The sequence below is a fragment of the Antechinus flavipes genome, chromosome 4, assembly GCF_016432865.1.
Source record: "Antechinus flavipes isolate AdamAnt ecotype Samford, QLD, Australia chromosome 4, AdamAnt_v2, whole genome shotgun sequence".
Lineage (NCBI taxonomy): Eukaryota > Metazoa > Chordata > Mammalia > Dasyuromorphia > Dasyuridae > Antechinus > Antechinus flavipes.
Window position 1 is genome coordinate 455825206 of NC_067401.1, and position 23235 is coordinate 455848440.

General features: G+C 37.8%; 1 protein-coding gene across 1 annotated transcript in view; it reads left to right on the forward strand.

Moving 5' to 3' along the window:
* Positions 1 to 23235, forward strand: part of NEGR1 (neuronal growth regulator 1) — a 1051293-nt gene that overhangs the window by 813919 nt on the left and 214139 nt on the right. The window contains exon 6 of the mRNA XM_051999426.1: positions 16933 to 17084. Coding sequence (XP_051855386.1) covers positions 16933 to 17084 — 152 coding nt within the window. The remainder of the gene's footprint in view (positions 1 to 16932; positions 17085 to 23235) is intronic.

Sequence of the window (23235 nt, forward strand, 5' to 3'; positions counted from 1 at the left end):
ATTAAAGACTGTGCAATATGTCTGCTATTGCATAGTGATCTCATGTTGCTATTCTTTCTGTGTCAGTTCATGTTTTTTCTTTTCTTTTTTTTTAATAATTATAACTTTTTATTGACAGAACATATGCCTGAGTAATGTTTTACAGCATTATCCCTTGCACTCACTTCTGTTCTGATTTTTCTCTTTCCTCCCTCCACCCCTTCCCCCAGATGGCAAGCAGTCTTATACATGTTAAATATGTTATAGTATATCCTAATACAATATACATGTGCAGAACCAAACAGTTCTCTTGTTGCACAAGGAGAGTTGGATTCAGAAGGTAAAAATAACCTTTCCCAGGTTTTCTAAAACTATTCTGTTCATCATTTCTTATAGCACAACAACATCCTATGACAATCACATACCACAATCTGTGCAGCCATTCAGCAATTGATGGATAGTCTCTTAATTTCCAGTTATTTGCCACCACAAAAAATAGCTGCTGTAAATATTTTTGTACACATAGTTCATTTACCTCTTTGTTTTTTATCTCTTTGGGATAGGCCTAGTAGTGGTATTGTTGGGTCCAAGGATATACATGGTTCTACACCCCTTTGGGGATAGTTCCAAATTGCTCTATGGAATGTCTGAGTTAGTTTACCACTCTACCAGCAGTATATTAATGTTTCAAATTTCCCACATTCCCTCCAACATCTGTCTTTATTCCTCTCAATAGCATTTTATTTTTTTTAAGCTATGTAAATATAGTTTTCACAATCACTTTTGGAAGAATTTGGAATTCTCCCACCCTTCCTTACCTCCTCTCTTCCCAAGAAAGCAAGTAATCTGATATAGATTAAATATGCACAATTATTTTAAAATTATTTCCATATGTGTTTTATTATGCAAGAAAAATCAGACAAAAAGGGGAAAAAGTCATTTTCTTTCATTCTTATTTTGGCCAGTCTGATAGATATGAGACAGTATCTCAAAATTGTTTTAATTTTCCTTTTTTTAATCAATAGTTATCAAAAAAAAACATTTTTCATAGATATAGGTATCTTTGATTACTTCATCTGGAATTTCTTATTCATGTCTTTTGACCTTTTATCAATTGGGAAATGGGTCTTAATTTTATAAATTTAACTCAGTTTCCTATATATTTGAGAAATGAGTCCTTTCTCTAAGAAACTTGCTTCAATTTTTTTTTTAGTTACAATTATTAACTGTATTATCTTCCATCTTTTCTCTTACTGATTAGTCTACTGTTTCTCACCCTGTCTGCCCTCAAAAAAATATTTTGCTTCTCACCACCACCTCCCCAAAATTGCCTTCCTTTCCATCACCATCCTATTTTTACCCTCCTAGTATCCTATAGGGTAAGATAGGTTTCTATACCCAACTGAATGTGTATCTTATTTTCTCTTTAAGCCAATTTTGAGGAAAGTAAAATTCAAGCATTACATCATTACAACCCACCTCCACCATTTTCTCTTCTACTGTAAAAGCTATTTTGCTTCTCTTTTATTTTTAAATCATATTTTATTTTTCCAAAGAATTTTCAATATTCACCTTTGCAAACCTTGTGCACCTTTTTTTTTTTTCCTTCTCTATCCCCCTTCTCTAGACAGCAAGCAATCCAATATAGGTTAAATATGTATTAGTTATTCTAAACATATTTCCATATTCATCATACTTTGTGCAAGATAATTTATCCCATTTCACCTCTCCATTTCCCCTTCTACTGCACTTCTCTTTTTTACCTCTTACTTTGTTTTTTTTAACTATCATCCTATCATATTCAATGCATACCTGTGCTTCTATCTATGCATACTCCATCTCACTGTCCTAATAATGAGAAAGTTCTTAGGTACTACAAGTATCATCTTCCCACATAGGAATATAAAGTTTAACTTTATTGGGTCATTTGTTATTTTTCTTTCCTGTCTACTATTTTATATTTCTCTTGAGTCCCATATTTGAAAGTCAAAATTTCCATTCAGCTCTGGTCTTTTCATCAGGAATATTTGAAAGTTCTCTGTCACTTAATAACTATTTTTCCCCTGAAGTATTATACTTAGTTTTTCTGCGTAGGTAATTCTTTGTTACAATTGTAGCTTCTTTTCTTTTTGGAATATCCTTCTCAATACACTCTAATCTTTTAAAGGAGAAGCTGCTAAATCTTATCTTATCCCGATATCTAAATTGTTTCTTTCTGGCTGCTTGCAGTATTTTCTTTTTGACCTGGGAGCTCTAGAATTTGGCTATCATATTCCTCAAATTTTTCAATGGGGATCTTTTTTCAGAAAATGAATTGTGGATTCTTTTCATTTCTAGCTTACCCCCTAATTCTAAGATATTAGGGCAGTTTTCTTTGATAATTATGTGAAATGTGATGTTTCTGGATGCTTCACAGAGTTATTACTTTCTAATTGCTACTTATATTGCTAAGGAATGATTTTCTTTAGTTAGCTTTTATGCTTTCCCCCCACAGAAGTATAATTTTACTTTTAAAGATGTTCTTTTCTTCTGTGAGTTTTTTATATCCTTTTCCATTTGTCCAATTCTACTTTTTCAGGAGTTTTTCTCTCAATTGATTTTGTGTGTCTTTTTATCATTTGACCTATTCTGTTTTTAAAGATGATATTTTCTCCACTATCATTTTGTGACTCCTTTAAATAGTTAGTGATGTTTTTCTTTCACTATTCTCTTGACACTTTTCTTGAGCTATTTTTAAAAATTTGGACCTGAGTCTGAGACACTTTTTTCTTTAATCTTTGTGTGTAGTTATTTTACATTTTTATCTCCTTTTTAGTTTGTGTTTTGATTTTCTCTTTTATCATGTTAATTTTCTAGGGTCATATACTCTTTTATTGCTTGTTGATTTTTCAAACCTATTTCTTGACTTCCAGTTTTAAGTTAAAGTTAGACTCTGTTCCTGAAATTCAGGGGATATTGCCCCAAGCTTTGGGAAAGTGATCAGTGCTGTTTCTGAGGATATATAAGTTTTCAGTTATTCCAAAGTAGTTTGATTTAAGGAGAGGTATGGTTACTGCTCTCTTAATATGTGCTCTAGTCTGTAAAAAGCACTCTTTTTCATCTTGGCAATGTTTCCAGGATCCTAATTCCTGGTGATATTCCTTCAACCTGGAATTTTAATCTGGAATTGGGTATGAGTAACAAAACATATTCCGGCTCCCAATGCCAGCAAACGATCATCAATTATCTCCATCTGACCAGTTGTCTAATTCCCTTACTGTCCGTAGGCTAAGAACTCTGAAAGCCTCTGTTGCCTATTCTATCACCCCCACAGCCCACTGCTGGTGGGTCCAATGTACATTCGACTGAATAGCATTCTTATGCCAATGACACAGACCTTTCTTGATGACCTTCTAAATTGTCTTGCATTAGAAAGTTATTTTGCCACATCCTTTTATTGATTCTGACACTTTGTAATTCATTTTGAGGAATTATTTTAACATTGTTTGGAGAGGAATTTCAGAGAGGTCAAATGAATCCTGCCTTTACTCTTCACTCTTGGCTCTACGCCCAGGAATAAACAATTTTAAGTTAGTACTATGTGCTTCACACTGTGCTGGTTATGGGAAATACAAATAGAAAAAAGTGAAATAGCTACCACTCTCAAAGAGCCAATATTCCCTTGTTGGGAAATAATGTTTACATAGAGAAGTCAATTATGTATGAATATGTGTGTATATATTGCATATATATTTAGTTTTTCATTCATTCGGCCATTTCCAACTCTTTATGACCCGTTGAGCCATAGCACACCAGCCCTTCTGTCCTCCACTATCTCCCAAAGTCTATCCAAGTTCATGCTCACTGCTTACATTTCACTATCAATCCATGATCTTCTGCTCTCCCCTTCTCCTTTTGTCTTCAGTCTTTCCCAATATCAGGGTCTTTTCCAGTGAATGCTGTTTTCTCATTATGTGGCCAAAGTGTTTAAGCTTCAGCTTTGGCCTTCCAGCAAATAACCAGAATTAATTCCTTTAAATATTGATTGATTTCATTTCTTTGTGGTTCAAGGGACTCTCAAAAGTCTTCTCTGGCACCACAGTTCCAAAGCATTAATTCTGTGCTGCTCAGCTTTCTTTAAATCCAACTCTCACAGAGAGAGACAGAGACAGAGAGAAAAAGAGAGGAAGAGAGAGGGAGAGAGGGGTAGACAGGAATGTAAATAACTAATTTGATATATGATCATTATTCTCACTATACTTGGAGAAAGAAAGAAAAAGTTGGAGAGAGAGGAAGAGAGAGATGGAGAGAGACAAAATAAGAAATTGTTGAAGAGAAGAGAGGATAGGAGAAAGAAAGATATATACAAATTAAGTGCATTGTGTATATACATACATATATACATACATAAGAAAATAATTTTAAGAAAGTATTAGCAGCTGGGAAATGGTAAACTGTTTCCCATAGCTATAAAGGAAGACTGGGTTTTAGGAGACAAAATGTAGAAGGAGAGGGCCACCCTGCACGCAGAGGGGGAATGGAATACTGTATCCACTGAAAATCAAGAAGGTCAGAAAGTGGTGATGTGGAATAATCGGATGAGACTAGAATAGTGGAGAAACACTCCTTTAATAGACAGCCTTTAACTTAACCATTTCCTAAACATTAATCGAGCATCTCCTATGCATCAAACATTTCTCTAGGCATGAGGAACAACACTTACAGTGAAGCAGGAGAGGAAAAAAAAATGGAAACAATAAAAATTTGGAAATAGCATAAAGGCATAGGGAGAAATGCAGGCAAATGGCTTTAGTGCCCATGCCCTCCTTGGGCTCATGGAATTCACATGGGGATAATGCTTTCAATGCCATCAAGCCCAAAGTTATCCTTAGCCTCACCAGAGCTAGACTTGTTCAAGGTTGCAGAGGCTGAAGGACACAGTCAGGAGTGAAGCTCCAGCCTCTTAACACCAAGTCCTTTACTCTTGCTTCCCTGTCTCTAGCTATTTTCTTCCAGTAGAGAAAATCACTAGAGTTAAGCTATTATAAGGATTATTTAACTCGGCACACAATAGATTTTTTTTTCTCCTGCAGTTTTAGGATGATCCTAGGCTGGCTTCTCTTACAGACTGAACTTTCCTTTGTTTCCCCACTTAAATCATTTAAAAATTAACTTGAACATAACCTCTTTTGAATAGTTAGGTGGTAATTTTCCCACAGAAACCTTAGAAAATGTCTAAACAAAGGCACACAGGTTGGCCTAATTTCTACTGCAGGTTTTATCTATAGGTTTGGTATCAAAAAAATTAAATATGAAAAAGTCATTTTCCAGAGCTTTACTTCACTCAAGGAAAAAGAGATCTGACTACTCTGTCAACTCCTGGGGGCTGCTCAGGGACTGAGTGAAAGGAGAACATAGGAGAAAATAGGAATGAACAGTTTCCATTCCACAGGCATGTTATTTATCAGACGTGGCATTTCTTGTACTGTGCGTGCTCCTTGAAGGCAGGGGTTACATCATTTTTATCTCTGCATCCCCCTGATTGAGCATAATGTAGGCACTTGATAAGTATTTTATTCAGGATATATTCTCATCCAATGGAAACTTTCAGAATTGATCTTTAAATGTTCTCTCTTAAATGATTACACAGCCACTATCTTTTTCACACACTCAAAGAATTCTTGAGATGTGAGGGACTTTGGAAGACTTCTCATCCAAGCCATAAGCATGAAATACTCCCCCTGTTAGCTGATAAATAGATATTCACCCTCCAAGGAGGGAGAAATCCTTCCTTCCCATGGCAGCCCATTTTATGTTAGGTCAGTATTTGTTCAACATTTTCTCTATCTCCAAGTATAATTATTGTCCATATGATATCATTCCACATGTTTGAATATATTTTTCATGTCCTCCCTTAGTGTTCTCTTCTCCAGGCTAAACAGAACAATTCCTCCACCTCATCTTCATACATATATATTGTAAATTCTGAGCTCTCTCCTCTGAACTGTTCTCATCCTTCCTAAATGTGTCTCCCAAAAAGGATCATCATGTTCTTGGTGTGAGATGCAAAAGATTTCAGCAGCTCAATGGTGCAGTGTTCAGAGCACTAGACTTGAAATTAAGAGTCTATGTATTTGCTTGCATATATATTTTTTTCAGATACTTAGTGCCTATAGAAGTATGGGTAAATCATTTACCTTAAGCCTTGGTTTTGCCATCTGTGAAATAGTGATAATAATGGCACCTATCACTCGGGACTATTGGAATAGAGAAATTGTAAATAGTTAATAGATTGGCAAATAGAAATGTAAATAACTAATTTAATATCTGTGTTTCACTGTTTGGGAAACTTTAAAAGATTATTTGAATATATTATCATTATTCTTAATATATTTAGGGAAATTTACCCTGGAATTATTCCTAGAAATTATGTGTCTCTCAAGGCAAAGCAATATTGTGATAGTGTTTAGCTGCCAAATGTGTTGACTCATATTAAAGTTCCAGTTCCTTAAGACTCCCACATTTGGGGAGGAGAAAGAGTCCAAAATCTCAATGAGAATACAAATATCTCTACTTTGCTTCCTCAAAAGATGACATCACGGCCCTACCTTTAAATGATGATGCCTGGGGCTCTGTTATAGCATGATGCCCATGGTTGGTCCCATGAATGTCATTTCTGCAAAATGGAGTGTGTTGGAACCGCCCGGGCTGAAGCACTCAGTTAAAATCCTGAGCAGATTAATTTTTGAATAGCTAGATGCCAGAAATAGACCCGGAGGTTGCAAATCGTAGTTGGCACGGGCCAGGTTGACAGGGAGCCCTTCCTCTTGGTTTGTACTGTGTAGGGTTAAGCCAGAGATGCTTTCTATGCAAAGCAACCTTCCTGAGCAAGCTGGCCCAAAGGTCCCTAATCTAAGAATATTAATTTCATTAAAATTGATAAAGCAAACAAGACATACATTTCAAATAACCTAATAAAGTCTGAAATCATTAAAGTGTTCTAATATATTATAATAACATTAATTTATTCAAATGTGAAACTAAAGATAGATATCCCTTGGGGCTAAGAAGTGATGCATGATATAGTTCAGTCTGTTTCTAGGAATAATCTCAAGAATAAAATGTTATCATATTGTTTTAGAGCCTCGAGTCCCAAGTAGCAGAGTAAACTACAGGTTGCTATAGCAGCCAACTCATCTAATTCCCATTCCTCTCTTGTTTGGAACTGTTCCTCCTCCTGTTCTCCTTCCTCCAGCCGCCACATCTGGGAGAAGTCTAAATGAGCCTGATACCTTGCATGGAATCAACATTGCCTTTGGTGAATCATGAAATTGTCAGACTATGATCTCTTCCAGTCCATCTTCAAGCTCTTGTTTTGAAAATAATTTCCTGCCTGTTCAATATTTAATCTTTTTTTTTTCTTCTGGCATCTGAAAGGGATTCTATTTGGACTTTCCAAGAAATCGTCCACATAATCAAACGGGTTTAGGAAATGGTTAAGCAAAGTCCACATATACATTGTTGGGAGAGATCCATTGAGACTCTGGTATTCTGTGACCTTAGGAAGGGAGGAGAAATGGATGCTGATCTGGAACAGGGAGTTTTCATCTCTTTCCGGCTCCCACCTCAGGGCAACGGAGCAGCTTTTGCAGCTGCTTGCCTTTGAAATCAAAGGCTGCTGAGACAAAAAGCCCACTTGTTCTAAAAAGCCGAGCCCAGAAGAAGCAAATTGTTGGGAGGTCTTTGGCCACAGGGAGTTTGTTATTATTATTATTATTATTATTTTATTTTATTAGTATGATTTAGTATTATTATTATTTTATTACTTTGTTACTATTATTTTATTATTATTTATTACCCACTTAGTTTTGGGGGCCCCCCTTCCTGGACTCCCCAGCTCTGACTAGACCAGCATGGCCTGCACCACAAAGGCTTGTTTGTCCAAACCTCCGGTTAATTTGCTAGAACCACCCGGTTAATTTGCTAGAATAGATAATCAGTAGAAGAAAGGGATTACATTGGTGGGATGAAGAGAGTTGGGGGGGAGGTTAGGGGTTTTTTGTTTTGTTTTTATTTTATTTTTTGCAGAAGGAGAGATTTTAGCTGGGACTTAAAGGTAAGCGGGGAAGTGAGGAGGCAGGATTGTACACAGGAATCTGGAAAACAGTCTGGGAAGGGAAAGGATCAGCCTGTGAGGGAAGCAGGAGAAAGGCTAAAATTGGAGTTAGGATTAGGGCGAGACTCAGAGCTGTAACATGATTACTTAAAATGTGAACCAGAGAGCTGAATGCAACGTTCTAGCAGGGAGGTGCCCAGAACACAAGGAAGCAGAACTCTTATTTTTCCATTCAGACCCTAGAACCTATGTTAATGTTTCAATGTAGCTTGTGACTATTTTATGGCTACATTTTGTTCTGCCATATCATACTCCTGGTTCATGCTGAGCTCGGAGTCCACTGAAACATTAGGGTCTTTTTCAAGTTTCTAGCTAGCCACACGCCCTCCATCCGATTCCTGCAAAGTGTTTTTTCTATTTGTTTTGCTTTTCCCATTGAAGTATTTAGATGAATCTCTATTCAGTGTCTCCTTATTAGCTTTGACCTCATGGTCTGTCCTGTCGGTAACATTCCTGTTCTGTGTCTACCATATAGTAGATTAACTGTTGCTCTTAGCTTTGTTTCACTGGCAATAGCATGTGCTACCTGTGCCTTTAACCAAGTCACTTCTAGAAAGGACAAAGAACTTAGGACTAAGATCATATCCCCTAGTCATCCCACTGCCAAGTTGGCATTAAATTATTGGTGAGTGCTCTTCATGTCTGAGTGTTTGGCTGGTTTTAAATTCCCCTAAGTATCCTTTCTTCTATTCACATGTCCCTGTATTTTCTACAAATTTAGCTTGAGAGATTTTATTAAATGCCTTGCTAAACACAAGGTTTTATATATATATATATATATATATATATACACACACACATACATATATATTATATACATATAATATATATATGTATGTATGTATGTATATGTATACATATACTTACAAATACAGATATATACAAATATATGTATATTTTTGTATAGGTCAACTATATACTCATCATTCTTTGGATCAAACTTTGTAACCCTGTCAAAAAAGCAAGTAAGAAGCTTAATCTGATATCAGATGTTCAGGAGTTCAATTCAATCCAAGCAAATGCATTACATGTTAATAATGATGAGGATGAAGAAGATGTTCAGTCATTTCAGTCATGAGCCAATTTTGAAGTTTTTGGCAAAGATACTGCAATGGTCAACCATTTCCTTCTCCAGTTTCTTTCACAGATGGGGAAACTGAGGCAGACAGAGGGAAGTGACTTGCTCAGGGTCCCACAGCTAGGAAGTGTCTGAGGCCAGATTTGATCCCTGTGTGTGGCAGGATCACAGAGTCAGATGCCAAAAATGAAAGAGTCCTTTCTCTCGAGGAAATCTCTTTCTTCTAAGCTGGGGATGGCATAACACGTACACAATTAAAATGTTCTTTATGCAAAGCACTTTCAAGAGGGTGGTCATCCCAAGGGTTTGGAGGAAGAGGAGCCATCTGTGCCTTGTCTTCTAGAAAATGAGGGATTCTAGGAGGTCAGAGGATTGAAATATGGAAGAAAAGTTTGGTAAAGACACAAAAATGAAAGCTGCCTTGTGGAGGTTGGAAAACAGAAAGCAGACCGTCTGATTGGAGTAGGTAGGGTCAGAATGAGCCTCGAGATGAAACAGCTGGCTCAGGAGGCAGGAGGGGCCCCATGAGGGAAAAGGATTCTCTAGTTTGCCCTGGAGCCAGCTGCCCTACTGGCTCTCTGGGACCAACCACCGTTTCATGTTCTCTTTAACAAAATCCACTTGAATTTTTATCAGATTTAAGGTGAAACTTAGTTTGCAGATTTCATTCCTTTTTTCCATCATAGAGGGGAAAAAAAATCACCGTTCTTTCAGTTTCAAGCTATCTGTCACATTCTCCACATTCTACAAATAACAGGAACAGTGGGCCTGAAATCATATCCACCAGCTATTTCAGGACATAAAGACCGCATTTATTTTGGCTGGAAGACTCCAACCAATTAAGGACAGCTAGGTGCTCTCTTATGGCCTCCCTTTTTATCTCGGATGCCGTCTCTGTCTTTCCTCGCTTCCTTTGTTCTGTATTTTCCAGCCCAAAGATCATCCTCATTTGCAGAGACACAGAAGTAAAATAATAGTTGAATAGCTTTGACTTCTCTCAATGACCCATTATTGTCTTCCCATCTCCCTTTCCCTTCCCTCCCCACCCCAGTAGTCATTTTCCTTCTTTGACACGGTTATTTGCTGGGATTTCTTAAATTGAGTTAGTGTGCCTTAGCTTGCTTTGTATCCTCACATTGCCATGTAGAATTAGTGGTGGCAGGATTATACTGTGAGAATGAGTGAAGTTGGCAGGCTGGATGTGGGTGGTACAGGACCCGGAGAGAGGGAGGGCCTGGAACTCTGATCATTCTTTCCAGCTTCATAATGAATCCCAGTGGAACAAGTTGTCAGCCCGGAGAGCCCTGGAGCATCCAGTCACAGGACTAAGAAGAGCTCAGTTCTGTAAATACAAATGGATGCAATGGATGATCCATTAGGGCTGGATGAAATTCAAGGGAATTCCCATTCATCTTACATTAGATGACTTGTGAGTTTCCAATTCTGCAGTTCTTTACTAGGGTAGGAAAACTCTGAGTGGGAACTACTGGGGGTGGAGAGTGGAAGAGAAAAGACAGCTAGAGGGGCAAGTGAGGTTCAGAACTAGCAGAATATAAACAGTGGCTGGCCAAGAAGGTTGGGCTTTTAAGGGGAGAAAATGGCATCTTGCTCAACTATTTAATTGTGGGGACCAAGTAGTAAATAAATGCATGTTCATTGACTTGGTGAAGAGAAGAGAGGAGAATCTGGGCAAAGATTGAAAAAAAATAGCCAAAAGAGGCAAAGGAGCTTTTGTGCTCAAGATCTTGGAGAGGTCCAATTTGGAGAAAGTTGTAAAATAATCCAACAAAGGATTTTGTTTATTTATTTGGCCTAAAATGATGACAGAACTCTTGCGATCAATTCCTCTCCTTAGGGTCAAGGGAGTACTGAAAAGCAAGAAGCTTGTAGGTAAAATGAGTCCCCAAATTCCGATCAGAATGTTGCAATGAGGGAGCCTTTATTTCTAAGTGTCCCCAGGTGGATTTCTCTTCATTAATTGCAATGGGAAAGAGAACAATTACAAGGTAATGTAGATCCAGGAAGCAGCCTTGGATCAATTCTCCTGTAGGGGTTCTCCTAATGAGAAGGCATCAAAAGTACCCCATTGAAAGTTGGGTCATCATTAGCCCACTGAACAAAGACATCTTTCCAAGAGATTATCCCCTTCTGATCCCCTCAGTGAAGATTCAAAATCTTATATTTCCCTGAGATATATTGGCTCCCCTGGCTGCAGCATCCTGCTAGTTCTAAGGCTCTGAACTTATGTAGGAGACTCAGATTACTAGGGAAGGAAACAGAAAACTCCTTTCCTGCCTGGATTATCTCAGAGGAGGGGATTTCAAGATGCCATAGATTGTTTGGAAATGGATGCATTTTGCTAGAGACTTGTAGAGGATGCAGATATTGCGGAACTCTGAGAAAAGTATACTTAAAGCAAAGATACTTACAGCAGGGTGTTTACTCAGTGTGATTGATGAGATCATGGTTCTCTAATTCACATTAGACTTAGTACTTAGCATGATGGTGATGTAATGGTTCTACAGTTGGCACATGCTCAGTGTGCTGTAGTGATGTAATTGTACTAATGTATTTAAGGGCTTGAGAGGACTGGGGACAGTGTGTGAGTGTGTGCTCAAGCTCAATCTCAGACTCCAGACTCCATCCTTGACCATCCTCCTGGTGGATTTCCTGCCTTCATCACTTCTCCACCTAAGACCAAGACCCATCCAGAGATCCTCCAGAAAGCTAGTGTAGACATTACAGAGACTGGCTATGGCCTTACTTGTACATATTTTGTGAACTCTTGGTTTTCATGTATGTATGTGTGTGTGTGTGTAAAGATATATAGATATATATGATAGAGAAAGAGAGAGATCTAGGTCTAGATAGATAGATAGATACACACACATATGTTATGCTTTCCACTAGACTATAAGCCTCCAGAGAGCAAGAACTGTTTCATTTTTGTGTTTTCTCTAGCACTTTGTATAGAGCCGGACATCATTTTGTGGTTCTTACTGAATGTTTGATGATTGATTGATTATTCACACCACAAATGAATGAAAGAAGAAGGTGATTATTTGGATGATGTGCCCAGTCTATGCTAAGCACTAGGGACAGAATAGCCCCTGCTTTCCTCAAGCTAAATTTAATTAGGAGAGATACGTAAGAGTTTCAGCTACGAACTCCAAGTGGGCAACATCAGTCCAATGGAGGTACCCAGAACGACGAGGGCAATTAAATAAGTAAGATATTAGTGGCTGGAGTTCTGCAGGGCTTAAATCGTGGGTATTTAACTGGGGATCTGTGGACCCCAATTTGTCTCTGGGTAGAATCCTTGCATTTGCATGGGGGAAAGATTTTCTTTCCTCTTACTAACGTCTAGCTGATTTTTAGCATTGATCTCGAGCATTTGAAAGCACTGTCATGAGAAGAGACTTGTAGGGGTCCAATCTACCCTCCAAAAACCCCTTGGTTTACATAGAGGGCAGATGTCCCTCTATCACCCAGGAAGAATCATGGTTGTTTCCCATTTGTGCAGTGGATAGAGGAGTGACCTTAAAATAAGAAAATCTCATTGCAGACCAGCCTCTTCTACTATGAGCCACGTGGCCAGGGGCCACCAGGATTGAGTCCATTAGTCTGTAACTTTCAAAGACAGCAAGTTATAGGTTACAATCCAGTAAGCACTGGTAGTGGCCACACCACACAAATGAAACCACAGGTTTAGACACCCCTGTTGCCCTATTCTTCCTCCTAAGTCATTTCACAAAAGTCTTTTTTTCTTTAAAATTAACAAAAACCATAAATGATTTTTTAAAAAGCATCAGTATTCTCGAATGAAGAGTTATACCCTACTTGACACCTCTTTTCTAAATGCAATTTCTGAATCCCAGCCCTGCCACTTATTTCCTTTGTGGCCTTGGAAGAGATCTTTCTATCTTTAGGCCTCAATTGTCTCATCTGTAAAACAGTGAAGCGACCTCCAAGGTCCTTTGAAACACCAAATCTATAATCCTCTGACAAAGAATTCTCAGGCACTGAGGAAGCAGGGACTCCTGCGGTTCTGTGGGGGATGTGAGGATGCCCTTTGATTTCCTCCCCTTCTCTGGAGAATTTCCCCCCAGAGACCGGTCCACCCCACCAGAGAATCCTGCGTAATTTCTTCTGCATTTTCTAGTTGCCATTGCAGACGTGCCCTTGGCAGTGAGGCTCAATGGGGTTCTCTCTCCAGGGAGTGGCAGTCCTCCAGAGAATGTATCTGAGATATACAGACAGGCAGAATTGATTTGGGCTGTAACTATAAAGCTTCCAGTGAAATGAAACTGTCATTTTTTATGCAGCAACATAAACTAATTAGTTGAAAATAAAGTCATTAATGGGATGCAGAAAGATATCCAATAATCACTATGGAAATGTAGTGCTAATGACAATAGATTTGCACTTGGAGGCAGAAAGGGAAAAGACACACAGCTTCCTCTCCATGTTTCATGTCTGACTCTCTTGTAGCTGAGCGAAAGATCATTCAGATTATTGCTCAGGTTAAAGTTGGTTCAATGTTTATTCAAGCCAAGCTTTTATTAATAAGATTAAAGTTTATTTAGGGCCTGGACGAGCCCAAATTCTGTTTTTACATGACATGTAAGTAATTCCCAGCATAATCAAGCAGGGATGCCTATTTTAATCTTGCACTTAAAAACAGTATATTGTGTCTTAGATTAGATGCAAGCCACGTTAGGCAACGCGGTGCAGTTCAAAATGAATTCTCCGTGGAATGCCCTTTATTAGCATTTTTGGTACTTTAAAAATAAAACTATAATACTAAACCTTCGGAAATTTACAAAAGAGGAAACTATTAATATACAATTCAGGCTGTGAGCTTCAATGGCCCGACTCTGGTGGGCACCTCTGAAATGGAATATTACCTCCTTGGAGGAGCTCATGTTGGAATGGGAGAGACAACATAGGATCATCAGTTTGAAACTAGAGGGAGCTTGAAAAGTTTAAAATCAAACCCCCCCATTTAACAGATGAAGATACTGAGATCCAAAGAGATTGTCACTTTCCATCCATCACATAGTAAGTTTCTGAGGTAGAATTTGAAATGGAGTCCAAGTCAAGCACACTCTCCACATTGAATAAATAAATGTACAGTAAATATACATACATAATTCCAAAATAATTCCAGCATAACTTTTGGGAGAAGATCTTAATTCTGTTATTATAAGTAGTAATATACTCAATTTACACTTGAGGAAATTGAGTTTCATTTTTTGTTGTTCAGCCGTGTCTGATTGGGGTTTTTTTGGATCCCATTTGGAGTTTTTTTGGCAAAGATACTAAAGGTGTATGCAATTTCCTTCTCCATCTCATTTTGCAGATCAAAAAAATTGAGGCAAATAGGGTTATATGAGTTGCCCAGGGCAATACAGATAGTAGTCTCTGAGGCCAGAGCTTATCCTGCTTATCAGCTTATCCTGGCTCCAGGGCTGGCATTTTATCCACTACATCACCTAGTTTTAGTTATTCCATGGTTATAATTACTAAATACTGGAGGTAGAAGTCAATCTCAGGTCTCCTGGCTCCTAATTTGATTTTTTTCCCCTTCATTGTCTTGTTCTTCTCAGTCATAATCATCATTTTCTTTTCTTCTTCTTCTTCTTCTTCTTCTTCTTCTTCTTCTTCTTCTTCTTCTTCTTCTTCTTCTTCTTCTTCTTCTTCTTCTTCTTCTTCCTTCAATCTTTATCTATCATTATTCAATGAGTCCCTGACTTAAGATTTTAATGAACTCTGCTGGGTCCTGAGAAGTAGACATCCTTTCATGGGACTTACAGTCCCGGCAAAAGCAGAAGGCTGAAACACAAGAAAAAGCAAATAATACAAAACAGTATAATGAGTGACCCATCTGAAGCATTGATTCAAGAGTCTTGATTTTGCATGTAATAACAATGTTGGGAAGGGAGAGATCGATGAACAATGCACTTACAGGAAGAGCACAAGCCAGGTCCTCCAACAGAGTGCAGGATTGAAATTGAAATAGAACTGAGAGAATATCTTCAGGCAGTAGACATAGTTAATGTAGCAGCTGTCTTTTGCCTTTTCGAGGGGATTTCTAGTGCTTTGCTCATGCCTGGACCTTAGTAGGGACTTATTTAAAAAATGTGGATTGAGTGGTTGGTTGTTCTACTAGGAGACAAATGAGTAATTATGGCGATATTACAAAGTCATAGATCTGGAGCTCAAAAGGACTTCAGAGACCATCAGCCCTCTCATTTTCTGATGAGAAACTGGAGTTGTATAGTGAAAAGGATCTGAATCCAAGTATTGTGATCAAAATCAATGGCAGCCCTTGAACGCCATGAAATGGCAAGCGTAAATGAAATCTGGACATTATCCAGTGGGAGGGTGGGGGAGGAGGAATGGAGCTGTGGGTTCTTGACAAAAGTAGTAACACCATAAATGTAAGGTTTGGGTTTTTGTTTATGTATTTGTTATGTTTCATTTTGGATGGGACAACGGGGGACTTGAGAGTATAAATAAAGTGTAATAAAATATAATAAATAATAAAGTAAGTACTTAATAAATATCTGTTTTATCATATTAAATATTGTCCAACAGGATCTATAGTTATAACAGACTTGAAGGACAGTTAGACGTGCCCCTTTATTTAACTGTCTTGATGAAAAAAGCAATATTATATGAATTGAAGGCCACGCAAGTAAGATAAAGCAAGATTCAAATCCCGAAATCCAGAGCTCCAAACCTTGGACTCTCAACACTCTAAGATGTTGTCTTAAATAAGAACAGCTCCGGGAGGTCATTTAGGATTGACATTAGAGATAAGGCTCACCCTAGCCAACCCTTGAGCAACCTTACTTAGAAATTCCCATTCTTTCTATGACTCCCCATTGGGTAATCAATACTTAAACTTGCCTTTCTTATTTCTATTGACTTCAATGGCCATTATACAATTTTCATTAGTGTTTAACTTTCTTAAAAACAAAATAATGCTATAGTGAGACACAAAAGAATCTGAGCAAAGTTTATTTCATAATCTTAGTTTAATGATTCTATTCATGATTCTATTACACAGCTATGAATCTATTGATTATCCCCATTTACAAAGGTAGCTAGCTAGCTGGCACATTGAATACAATGCTTGGTTTGGAGTAGGGAAGACTTGAGTTCAAATCTGCCCTCAAAGATGAGCTGTGGAACCTCTGTTTGCCTTGTTTTTCTCATCTTTAAAATTAGAATAATAATAATAATAGTATATGATAGTAATAAAATATATAATAGTGATAAAATAGTAATCCTCTCAGCATTGTTGTAAAGATGAAATGAGGCAATCTTTGTAATTAGTATATTGCCTGGCACATAGTAGATGCTATATAAATGCTCATTCCCATCTTTCCTTCCCTTCTCATGGATAACTATTGGGAAAACTCAATAATAATGTCATTGTGTCTGTTTACATTGTGATCAATACTTGGTATGTCTATATTGGAGCTTCCCAGCAAATTCCTTAAAGAAAGAGCCTATTTTTCTCCCTTTTTTTAATCAAAAAAATAATACTTTATAGGTAGTAGACATTTAAATAGATGTTTTTGAAATTGAATTGAATTTAAATGGATTAAATTGATGGACTATTATTACGTTACCATAGCAACACCATCCTACAAAAGCTCAAATTATATATAAAACATAGATTGATCTAGGGTTTGCTTTTGTCTTCCAGGCTCTTCAATGGTCAACAAGGAATCGTCATTCAAAACTTTAGTACAAGATCCATCCTCACCGTCACCAATGTTACACAGGAGCACTTTGGAAACTATACATGTGTGGCTGCCAATAAGCTAGGCACAACCAATGCTAGCTTGCCTCTTAACCGTAAGTAACAAAATGTGCCATCTGTGTATTTTCAGATGGTTCAATGTATCAATTTCCATGGTTGAAGGACAGAGCATAGAGACTAAATGTTTGTTCTTTATGAGCCTCTTACCCAGGGTATACGACTTGGGGGCCCATTTTTCTGCATATCGTTCTCCTTATCTACAAAGGAGCTGAGCTCTGAGGAAAGTGTGATTCTTGTAAAGTTGAAATGTTGATACTTAGGAAGACGTCTGATAGCTTATGAAGGAAAAGCACGTCAACAAAGTCACAACTGAAATCTCTCTTCAGATCGAGTAGGGCTGGCATGGTGTTCATTTATGATACTCTGTAGGATGGTGAAAGTAGACTAGTGTGCATGGGATTTGCTTATGGTTGTTTTCTGTCAGAATTACTTGGGAATATTCTATATTTAACACAGAATGTAAGCAGCAAGACATAAGACAGCTGTTCCAAGTATGGACTTTGTGTGGAAACCCTGTTATTGATACTCTTTTTTGGAAACAAAAGCTGGATTTTACTAATATGTTTCCAACACAGACATGGAAAATCCCAAAGAAATATTTTCAGAGTTTTGGAAATAAGCAAAGAAGGATAAACTTAAAGAGGAGTCAAAGAGTGAAAATTTGGGATTGATTTGGGCAAATTTTTCAAAGTTGTTTCCCAACATGGTATCAGAATCATAAAGTAGAGTCAAATCAGAGTTTGGGTTTTTTTCCAAAGGTTGAAAGGCATTTTTGAGGGAAAAAAAAGTATCTTGCTTGTGCCAGAATAATCAAGAACAACCTTTTTGTCATGATAGTATATATATATATATATATATATATATATATATATATATATATATATATTGACATTTTTGGGGGGAGAGTCAGTTGTTCAGCTTTGAGCCAACTAGTTATATATGTGGATATTTTGCTATATGTGTGTGAGCATCACAGCTTTGAGTGTTGTTAAACAGAGGGGAAAAGGTGGGATCCACTAGATTCTTCCTACTTAAGATTAGAATTATTTAAACCATTATATGAGTTCTCCAGATTGAATTGCCATAAATTTCTGTATTTCTGATTTCAAAGAACAGAATGGATATTGTCAATTTAGGCAATGCAGATTTTTCAGATGGCTCTGCCTCCATTGCTAAGTGAAAGATTCCATGATTTAGAGGGTTGGTTGAATATTGGTCAATATTTCTTATTACCACACTCAGAAGAAAGGCAGCATGGCATGGTGGGTAGCATAAGACGTTGGAATTAGGAAGACCCAGATTCAAATCCTGTTTCTGACTCATACTCACAATGGCTGGTGATCCAGGGAAAGTCATTTAACTTCTCAGGCACTGGGTAACTCTCTAAGATTATGAATAGTGTGACAAGATAATATAATCTGCTTAGGTGGAGGGAATGTCCACAATGGGAATTCCCTACACTGATAAAAACCAGAGGGGAACACCTTCCTCAAACTAAATTCTGAAACAGTTAGGTGTTTTTTGTTGTCCCTAAACCACATTATAATTTGGGTTTTCTCTGCTTCTTCAACAGGGGGCAGAGGGAGTTTTGATGTGTAATTATTGACTGTACAAAGCACCTAATACTGGAAAACAATAGGTCTCAACTTGAATCACATAAATAACATGTGGAAATTAAGCATTAATATGTTAAGATAAATAGATCAGAAAAGATAAGCAATGGAATATTTAAGACAGTGATCATCTGAAATTTCAAATCATGATTTATAATAAAAGAGTGAGGTTAAATTCTATCAGTTGGCAACAAAGATCATGATGTGGACCTCATCCAGATTTCCATTAAAACCAGTAGTATTTTAACATTATTTCTGGGGAGTAATATCCACTGAGGAAGACTACTGGAAGAAAATAGCTGGTTTTTTTTTCTCTTTATCCTTTGAGTCTCTACGCTTAGACAGATATCAATATGCCGACTTAGTTTCTTTATTTCACTAGAGATTGTAGAGAAATCCCAAATGTTGACTCCTTGTGCTATTGTCCCCAGTTAAATAATGTGTGTCTGTGTGTGTGTGTTTATGTGACTTCTGGACGAGTAGGTTAAACAATTATAGAACTGCAAATCCATCAATATGATGGAAAATGGGAACTTGTGATATGCAATATGCTCACAGTTTCCTTGAAAGATCAGTAATTAGCTGCTTCAGCATGGCTGTCTGGAAATGGAATCTTTGCAGACATGAGAGCACAATAGTCCCTTTCTTGGGTGCCATCAATTTTGCCACAATACATTTTCTGCTGCTATCAAGACAGGGAGGGCCTTTATTGAAAGTCTCTAAGAGGAAAACTATAGAAATAATTTAAATGGGAATGAGTGAGAAAGGGGGACGGGTGTCACATTGGGGGAGGCGATGCTTGCTACTAGCATGGATGCAAAAAGGAGGCTCAAATCAAGTAAAGACAACAAACATTTATTAAATGTGCATTTGGTGCCCCAGGTTGCTGGTTCAAATCCCAACTCTGCTATCTATCACCTTTGTGACCATTTGTCTTCCATAGGAAGTTAGACACCTAAGGCAAATTAGAGACCTATGTAGAGTTCCTGGTACAAATAGCTATTAAACAAGTACCCCTTGAGTGACTGATTGATGCTTTCCAGGTCTTCAATTTCAGTACTGCCAGGTCATATGAGTGGTGGTGATAAGTCAACTCAACAGACATTTATCAATTAAGCATTTCCTATGAGAAGGTCAAGACGGGCACTTGGATATAAAGATAAAAATGATATCTGCTTTCAAATAGTCTTGAAGGGAATTGATTTTAGGAAAAGAACATGATCAACACAACATAGCATTTTCACTCTTTTTTGTTGTTGTTTGCTTGCATTTTATTTTCTTTGTCTTTTTTTCTTTTTGATCTGATTTTTTTCTTGTGCATCAAGATAATTGTATAAATATGTATGCATATATTGGGTTTAACATATTTTGCCATGTTTAACATGTATTGTATTACTTGCCATTTATGGAGGGGTCTGGGGAAGGGGGGAAATTGGAACACAAGGTTTTGCAAGGCTCGATGTTGAAAAATTATCTATGCATATGTTTTAAAAATAAAAAGCTTTAATAAAAAAAAAGATCAAGACATCATAGTGACATAAAAAGAATGCTGTATTGGTACCTAGAAGACCTTGATTCAATTTCCTGTTCTGCCATTTGTCATGTTTCTGGCCACGGACAAGTTGCCTAATTTTTCTTGGTGGAACTCACTTTCCTCATCTATTAAAAGAAAGGATCAGATCCCATCCAGTTCTAGATGTATGATAATGTGATCTCATGACTGGCTGTCTCTGAAGTTCCTGGTAGGATTAAATCTATGATCTTGTAATCTGAGGCTTGGTTTTGAAAACATAGAAACATGGCCTCAAATTACTTCAAAAAAGCCAACATACGACGACTGAGTGGATTACTTTAGCCATCAGCTTCTTCACCCATAAAATGAAGAGGTGGGGCTATATAATCCCCAAGAACTATTCTAGCCCTACATTCTAGGGATTATTTTATTCTTGGGATCTCTCTCCTCATATCTTCTCTGGCTCTGGACACAGTGACTGGTTGATTGATCTAGAACTTTGCTTTCTGCTTTCGTATCCTCCAATATCAAGTGGAAAAACAGAAACATATCAGGAAAGTGGAACTGAATTACGTCCTCAAAATCTTAGTCTAAGTTTAAATGGCCTAACCTTGGAAACCAGATCAGAAGACTTTAGATGTAAAGCAGCCCCGAGTATGGCATGGGAGAGTTTTCTATGAAAAGGCTTCTGCCTGAAACCCATTGTCACCCATTCACCTGCTCATCACCTATTGCCTCAAGACAAATGTTTGCTTTAATTCATCTTAGAGCATCCTTTTCCATCCCTAGCTACAGGTACAGAGCAGTAGACAACTCAATTTGTGGCTACTGATAACTTACATATTTCTGTGACTCAGACCCAAGGAAGCTCCCTTGAGGGCAGGGGTCACGACTTCCATTTCCCAGCATCTCCCATCCATACATTTGTTTTTGGACTTTGGTTATTGGCATAGTAAAGACCCAATAAATATGCATTAGCTGATTAACAATAGTTTTCAAAGCATTTCAGCCCCAAAGATTTGATTCCCTTTTAGATTATAGCAACAACAACCATTGCAATTCTATCTAGACTGCCTCAAGTCTCTCCCCACTTCATTCTGCCCTCCCCAGAGCTGCCAAAGTGATTTTCTTGAACATAGGAACTAAATAAGCTCCACTAGTTCCCTCTATTTTTAGGGTACGATAGCAACTTTGGAATTAGTAGCTCTTAGTAGAATTGGAGGATTTTACTATTTGAAATGAGTAGCTCTTAGTGACTTGGACTTATTCTCCCTTCCCCAACATACACTCCACAGTCTGCCCGAGGAAGCCTTATGTATCGTGCTGTTCAAGGTGCTTTTTTATTGGTTGTCCTCCAAGATTCATATGCTCTTCTTTCTAACTCTCAAGATCTCCTTTGTGAACATGTTTCTTTATCCTTCCGACTGCAAGGACCTTCCTTTCTCTCCGAATCTCCACCATTATTTGCTGAGATGTTTCTTGGTCCTTTTGACCGCAAGGACCCTCTTTTCTCTCAGGATCTCCAGCCTCCTTTGTGGAGATGTTTCTTTGTCCTTCTGATTGCAAGGACCTTCCTTTCTAAGGATACTTCTGTCTACTTTATATGTATCTCCTTTATTCCAAATGATATATTTGTTGGCTCCCTCATTAGAGAGAAGAAAAGACATTCTTCAGGCAGGGTCAATCTCAGTTTTTTCTTTGTGTTCCTAGACTTGGCACAAACCCTGGAAAATAGCCAGTGCTCAATAAAGGAAACCTATTATAGTAAAATAAAATAATCAAAATATATATTTTAAATTTCTTAAAGTCCAGGTTAAGAACCCTTTCCCCAAAGATAGCCTAGGTGTATCGTCAAGTCCAGTTATATCATCCATCAATTTCCATGTCACCAAGGATCTGAATGATGGGATGATGAGTTGGATTTTGCAGTGTACTCACATCTGGCAACCTCAATAAGGTTGGGGGTTTTATGACTAATCTTTCCCAGGTCTTCTAAGCTCCTGATGTAACCTACCCATGTAAGCCAATCTTTTGTGATTGTTGATTCCTCACACTCAAATTGAACTATGGGTATGATGCAGCATGGACACAGCATTTTCTTTGTTATTTCCCCTGTACTGTGAACCCGATTTAAAGACTAAGAGTCCATGATACTTTTTGGTTTGTGCATTCTCTCAACCTCTCAGATGCAGCTTAGAAACAGTGGTGCAGCCTATTATGGGCCAGAGCGTTGGCTTGTAGTCAGGAAAAACTGGGATCAAATCCTGCCTCATACGTTTTCTAATTGTATGACTTTGGTTGGGCTGCTTGAGTCTCTCTGTGATGCTGTTCATTCATTTGTAAAATGCGAATAAGGATACTACCATCATAGGGCTACTGTGCCCATCAAACGCGTATGAAAAGCACTATGTGCAACTTAAAGCTCTTTGTTAATGGCCTCAGTTATTATTACCTTGAACTCTTCGACAGATCATTGAGAGAAATAAACATTATATTAATGATCGATTATTGATTTGTGACCCACCCTGTTCTTCCTCTTTCTATTAAGGCTCAACTCCTGAAAACTTCAGTCAGCCTTTGAAGGGGATAGCTGACCGATGAGATTTTGTCCTGTTCCTCACCCCCACCCAACTGGGAGATCTGATTTTTGTTCAGAGTATAAAGAGAATCTGGTCTCGGTGAGCCTTTTGCTGGAGGAAGAACCCCCTATCCTTGATCCCCTTTATTATAGTTTAAGACAACCTGGTCCATGAAACTAGCAGAGAGGGCCAGATGGAACCAGCTTCCCCTGACCAGATGCCTTGAGGCTGCAGAGTTTCATAACAAGTCACATTCTCAATAGGAAAAGCTCAAGATTTTTACTCCACCTTCTCATTAAATGACTCCCATTCAGGGTTGATTTTCACTTGTTGTGGGAGTTCCCTTTCAGAGAGAATATAAGGCATTGCCAGGTCTCTCTTGGTGAGAAACCACTGACCATTGATTTATTGATGAATAGCTAAACTAATTAATAAATTAATGCTTAGTTACCCAGAACCTGTCTCTCAGGAGTTTTATTCA